Source organism: Mandrillus leucophaeus, unplaced genomic scaffold, assembly GCF_000951045.1.
Source record: "Mandrillus leucophaeus isolate KB7577 unplaced genomic scaffold, Mleu.le_1.0 Scaffold731, whole genome shotgun sequence".
Lineage (NCBI taxonomy): Eukaryota > Metazoa > Chordata > Mammalia > Primates > Cercopithecidae > Mandrillus > Mandrillus leucophaeus.
Window position 1 is genome coordinate 333,024 of NW_012107931.1, and position 7,043 is coordinate 340,066.

Sequence of the window (7,043 nt, forward strand, 5' to 3'; positions counted from 1 at the left end):
GCGTGATCTCGGCTCACTGCAACCTCCCCCTCCTGGGTTCAAGTGATTCTCCTGCCTCAGCCTCCCGAGTAGCTGGGATTACAAGCACCCGCCACCATGCCCAGTTAATTTTTGTATTTTTAGTAGAGATGGGGTTTCGCCTTGTTGGCCAGGCTGATCTCAAACTCCTGACCTCAGGTGATCCACCTGCCGCAGCCTCCCAAAGTGCTGAGATTACAGGTGTGAGCCCCTGTGCCTGGCCAAATAACATTTTAAAAATAATTTTTTAATGAATCCTCATATCCATCATTCAGTTAAAGAACTAGACTATCAGTACTTTAGAAGCCCCTAAACAATCACTTCCCCTTTTCTCCTCCACAGAGATAATTATTATTTCAGAACTTTATAATTGGTTCTTTACTTTTATCAATACTTTTATCACAAATGTGTATATCTCTAAATAATATATTATTTCATTTTGCCTACTCTTTAACTTTTATTTAAATTTAATCTATATATATTCTTTGTGTTGACTTGTTTGAGGTTCCTCCATGTTATTACATGTAACATTTATTTTCACTGCTATTTAGGATTCCATTATGTGACTATTACACAACTTATATAACCCTAAACACTTTATGATCCTTGATCCTATTTTATCCTCACAATGTCACTGTGAGGCAGGATGAAGAAACTGAGGCCTAGTTAGATGAAGTAACTTGCCCAAGGTCAGACAGAAATCAAGTGTAAGGGCTAGGCTTTGAACGCAGGTTTGTCTGATTTCAGGGCCCATGTTATTTCTACTACACCACACTGCCTCACCAAGATCCCTCCAAGCGCTAATGGAAGTGTAAGTCAATCTAACATTTGTTAAATACTATGTACTAGGTGCTTAACAATATATTCTAATATGCTCACAACAATTCTCTGAGGTAAGTATTATTGGCCTCCTGTGCTTCTGTGAGCACAAGTAGATTGACATTAAAATGGGTAGAACTGAGACAATTGAACCTACTTTAATGTTTGACATAGTGGAATTTAGTGTCTCCCCAGATTTGACTGAATTATTACCTGGAAAGCTTCCTAAAAACATGATTCCTAGGCTCTATTCCCGTCTTTTGATCAAAAGTCTTCACTGGGGCATAGAAATCTTTTTGTTCTTGTTGTTGCTTTTTTGTTTGTTTGTTTTGAGACGGAGTCTTGATCTGTTGCCAGGCTGGAGTGCCATGGCGCAATCTCGGCTTACCGCAACCTCCATCTCCTGGGTTCAAGCGATCCTCCTGCCCTAGCCTCCTGAGTAGCTGGAATTACAGACACACGCCACCACACCCAGCTAATTTTTGTATTTTTAGTAGAGATGGAGTTTCACCATGTTGGCCAGGATAGTCTCAATCTCTTGACCTCGTGATCCACCCGCCTCGGCCTCTCAAAGGGAAATCATATTTTAATCAAACATCCTAGATAAATATTATATTATATAAATATAATAAATATTAATTTCTTATATTCAAGGTGACTTCATGCCATCTATATGTTAATGACTTCCAAATCTCTCTCTCCAGAAATGGCCTTTCTCCAAAATTCATAATTTCTCTATCCAACTGCTTCCTGTCTATCTTCATGTGGATTTCAAATAGACCTTGCAAACTTCACATGGCTCAAAAGAACTCTTTTTTTTAAGCATAAATCAGATATTGTTATCTTCTTGCTTCAAACTCTCCAATATCTTTTCCCTTTACTTGAAGTAAAAGGCAGACCATTTCTATTGCTTGCAAAACCCATGTGTATTTGTTCCTGCTGCATTTCTTACAGTTCTTGCCCTATTTCCTACAGTTCTCCCCTCTATCAGCTGCACTGTTCTTCTCTCTGTTGCTGTTATTTCTGTGTGGAATACCTAAACCTGATTTTTAAATGGTTGATTCCTTCTTGTATTTTTACGATTTAGCTGATGTCATCTTCTCAATTGGTCTTTCCTAGCCATTCAGTCTTATGTAGCTATCCAGTCACATTTGTCACATCACCCTGTGTTGATTCTCTGTGTAGGGTATGTCACTGTTCCTTATATGTGTAATTATTTGTTTTGTTTCTTTTCCTACTAGAATGTACCCAGAGCTTTGTCTTATCACTGTCATTTATTGAATGAAACACTGATCTAATCTGTTTGAAAGTTTGTCCAGAGTAGTACCAGGGAGTGGGCTAAATAACAAACTCTTAATCTCCCCATGACTCATATTGTTGTTATTTAACATTGAATAAATTGCTAAATCTTAGACTTTTTTTTTTTTAAAGTGTAAAATCATTCCTATTGACATCTCAGAAAGCAGGCTGTAATTGGTAATAAACACCATCCGTGATTTGGCATACATTGTGTCTTAGTTTGTCACAAGGGAGAATGTTGTTAACCCTAAACCATGATGTCAGAAGATTAAATAGACTTCAGGTTTACTGTTGTCCTTGTTGATTTTATTTATTTATTCTTTTGTTGTGCAGGTGACCATCCACGGCAAGATAGCATGGATTTCAGTAATGAATGGGGGGATCCCTCAAGCTGTCGATGTGGAGACAGATTGAAGCCATTAGAGCGGAGAGCTGCACGCCAGCACCAGCGATGTTTAGCACATTCTTTGGTTGGGACTCCCAATTATATTGCACCTGAAGTATTGCTACGAACAGGTAAAGCACTTCTTTCATATAAAATCTCAATAGGCCTTTAGGCCAGCCAAAACAACACTAGAATATGCCTTATTTTTCAGGCTTATAATAAAAGTATTAATTTTACAGTATAAATTGGTGATTTAATGTTAATTTTTATTGTATTCTGAGCATTTTTAAAGTGCTTCTAAATAACTAACTTTGGTACCTTATTTTAGGATACACACAGTTGTGTGATTGGTGGAGTGTTGGTGTTATTCTTTTTGAAATGTTGGTGGGACAACCTCCTTTCTTGGCACAAACACCATTAGAAACACAAATGAAGGTAAGGTATGGCATCTATATCAAAAGAATTCTCACAAAGTTGCTACGTCATTGACCTTTATTTATTAGTACTTAGAGCATTTTAGTCTGGAGTTAAAGAATGAGCTTGGGCCGGGTGCAGTGGCTCATACCCATAATGCCAGTGCTTTGGGAGGTTGAGGCAGGAGGATTGCTTGCACCTAGGAGTTCAAGATCAGCCTGACAATGATGTGAGACCCCATCTCTACAAAAAAAAAATGTTTAATTTAAAAAAGGAAAAGAATGAACTTGTAAGGGTATATGAACTCACTAAAATTGCATGTGTGAACTCCAGTCTCCATGATGCCATATCCCCATAATTTTGTATCCCCCCTCACTCATACACCATACTCATATATCATTCTCAAAAAGGTCTTTAGGCCAGGCACGGTGACTCATGCCTGTAATCCTACCACTTTGGGAGGTGTACGCGGGTGGATCACCTGAGGTCAGGAGTTTGGGATCAGCCTGGCCAACATGGCAAAACCCCGTCTCTACTAAAAATACAAAAATTAGCTGGGTGTGGTGGCGGACACCTGTAATCCCAGCTACTTGGGAGGCTGAGGCAGGAGAATCCTTTGAATTCCGAAGGCAGAGGTTGCAGTGAGCCAAGATCTGACCATTGCACTCCACCCTGGGTGAAAGAGCGAAACTCCTTCTCAAACAAAACAAAACAAAACAGGCCTTTAGTCCATTTTGAAGATTTGTTCACTGCTTGTCACCTACTGCCTCCTGGCTTTGTCTCCTTCTATGCAAACTACAAACAAATGTTTATATCCCCATTTGAAAATACCTCTGGCACTTAAATGAGAAGCTACCCACAATTTTGACCATACACTGTCTGATTTAATACCCTTTGGTGATTCCTTTGTCCATGGGTTAAAGTTGGAATTTGCCCTCCGTTCATACCATTCCCTCTGTCTGGAATGTCCTACTTCCATCTCTCTCTTCTATAACCCTTCCTCCTTTCTGAAGTCTAATTAACTCCTGGTCGTTCTCTCTCTCTCTCTCTCTTTTTTTTTTTTTATACAGAGTCTTGCTCTATCATCAGGCTAGAGTGCAGTGGCGTGATCTCAGCTCACTGCAACTTCTGCCTCCTGGGTTCAAGTGAGTCTCGTGCCTCAGCTTCCCGAGTAGCTGGGATTACAGGCACGCGCCATCACACCCAGCTAGTTTTTGTATTTTTAGTAGAGAGGGGTTTCACCATGTTGGCCAGGATGGTCTCAATCTCCTGAACTCATGATCCACCCGCCTCGGCCTCCCAATGAGCCGCTGCACTCCGCCTCCTGATCATTCTTAATTATTCTTTGAGGGCCAGACATGATGGCTCATGTCTGTAATCCCAGCACTTTATTTTGAGATAGGATCAAAACATTTCACCAAGGGTAGAATGCAGTGGCATGATGTTGTCTCATGCAACCTCTGTCCTGGCTCAAGCAACCTATCTTAGCCTCCTGGTAGATGGGACCACAGGTGCTTTTTTTTTATTTTTTGTATTTTTTTTTTTTGTGTAGATATAGGGTTTTGCCATGTTGCCGAGGCTGGTCTCAAACTCCTGGGCTCAAGTAATCCACCCACCTCAGCCTCCCAAAGTGCTGGAATGGGTGCAGTGGCTCACACCTGTAATCCCAGCACTTTGCAAGGTCGCAGCAGACAGATCACCAACAAATGGTATTGAGAAAACTGGTCAGCCATATACAAAAAAAATGAACATCAGGTCAGGTGCAGTGGCTCACGCCTATAATCCTAGCACTTTGGGAGGCCAAGGCGGATGGATAACCTGAGGTTAGGGGTTTGAGACCAGCCTAGTCAACGTGGTGAAACCCCGTCTCTACTAAAACTACAAAAATTAGCCAAGTGTGGTTGGTGCATGCCTGTAATCCTGAGTCCTTGGGAGCCTGAGGCAGGAGAATCACTGGAACCCAGGAGGCAGAGCTTGCATTGAGCCAAGATCGTGCCACTGCACTCCAGCCTGGGACGACAGAGCAAGACTCTGTGTCAAAAAAAAAAAAAAAACAAAAAACTGAGCCTCACACCTTTACAAAGATTAACTCAAATTGAGTCACATATATATAGATAAAACTTAAAGGTATAATACTTTTAGAAGAAAACATAGGAGAAAATCTTTGTGGGCTTGGGTTAGGTAAAGAGTTCGTAGAAATGACCCCAGAATCATGACCCATAAAAGAAAAAAGTTCATCAAAACTAAGAACTTTCCCTCTACCACAGATAACAGTCAAGAGAAAAGACAAGCTACAGGCTGGGAGAAAATATTTACAAATCACATAGCTAAGAAAGGTTTTTTTAATCTACCATATATAAAGAACCCTCAAAACTCAACAGTAAGGCAAAAAGTAACCCAAGCCAGTGACCTGACATATTTCTTTAAATGTCTGGGTCAAAAAAAGAATGGATCTCTGTCTCTTTAAATCTGCCAGAGCAGGTCAAAGAAAGACAGGCATCTGTGCTGTTCCCTCAGGGAATCACTAACACCAACCAAGATGGACAGCCTCAAATATTTGGAGGGCAGAGTTCTTACTGCCCACCTTGGCACTAACCAGCTGCTCCAGGAAGGCAAGCTGTGGTTTTCCTGACTGCCACAGGACTGAGGAATGGTAGATGGTAGTGGGCTCACACACGCTGCTGTCTGAACCAAATTTTAGCAGCCTCTCCCTTCATGAAGCACTCTCCTGGCTGCTGTAAGGTTCCAAAGTTCCAAAATAGTATTCTGATAGTCTTTTTCCAGTTTAATGATTGATTTTAGGGATGGGTAGACCCCTGATGCTTCCTACTCTGCTGTTTTCTGTGCTATCTCTTTCTACTGTGGTTTTTTACTATTATCTCTTTGTATAGTTTTGTTTGTGATTGCTCTAGTGACTACAAAATATATATTGTTTCCTTTCTTTTTTTTTTTTTTTTTTGAGATGCAGTTTCACTCTGTTGCCTAGGCTGGAGCGTAGTGGTGCAACCTCATCTCACTGCAACCTCTGTCTCCCAGGTTCAAGTGATTCTCCTGCCTCAGCCTCCTGAGTAGCTGGGATTACAGGTGCCTTCCACCACACTTGGCTAATTTTTGTATTTTTAGTAGAGACAGGGTTTCACTATGTTGGCCAGGCTGGTCTCAAACTCCTGCCTCAAGCAATCCACCCACCTCAGCCTCCCAAAGTGTTGGGATTACAGGCGTGAGCCACTGCGCCCAGCCTAAGTTTTCACTATCTACCTAGAATTTATACTTTACCACTTCAAGTTCAATGTAGAACCATATGCTATATAGGTCCCTTTATTCACTATTATTTATATTGTAGTTATTTTATTTTTCTTCTTCTTTTTTTTTTTTTTTTTGAGACAAGGTCTTGTTCTGCTGCCCACGCTGGAGTGCAGGGTTGTGATTTCAGCTCACTGCAACCTCTGCCTCCTGGGTTCAAGATTCTCCTGTGTCATCCTCCCAAGTAGCCTGGATTACAGGCACATGCCACCACCCTTGGCTAATTTTATTATTATTTTGTAATCAAGACTAGTCACTATGTTGCCCAGGCTGGTCTTGAACTTCTGGGCTCAAGTAATCCTCCCACGTCGGCCTCCCAAAATGTTGGGATTACAAGCATGCGCCTACACCTGGCTTGTAGTTATTTTATACATTACATCTACATACGCTTAAAACCTCATCCAGCCAGCACGGTGGTTTACCCTGTAATCCTAGCACTTTGGGAGGCCAAGGCAGGTGGGTCATGAGGTCAGGAGATCGAGACCATCCTGACTAACACGGTGAAACCCCATCTCTACTAAAAATTAAAAAAATTAGCCGGGTGTGGTGGCGGGCGCCTGTAGTCCCAGCTACTCATGAGGCTGAGGCAGGAGAATGGCGTGAACCCGGGAGGTGGAGCTTGAAGTGAGCCGAGATGGCGCCACTGTACTCCAGCCTGGGTGACAGAGGGGGACTCCACCTCAATAAATACATACATACATACATACATACATACATACAACCTCATCCAGCCAGATGTGGTGGCTCACACCTGTAATCCCAGTGCTTTGGAAGGCCACAGCAGGAAGATCACTGGAACACAGGA

At 41.7% G+C, this 7,043-nt stretch overlaps 1 protein-coding gene across 1 annotated transcript in view; it reads left to right on the plus strand.

Annotated features, from left to right (window-relative positions):
• LATS1 (large tumor suppressor kinase 1) overlaps nt 1-7,043 on the plus strand; it is a 60,781-nt gene that overhangs the window by 39,151 nt on the left and 14,587 nt on the right. The window contains exons 6-7 of the mRNA XM_011965664.1: nt 2,470-2,652; nt 2,850-2,956. Of these exons, the coding sequence (XP_011821054.1) occupies nt 2,470-2,652; nt 2,850-2,956 (290 nt within the window). The remainder of the gene's footprint in view (nt 1-2,469; nt 2,653-2,849; nt 2,957-7,043) is intronic.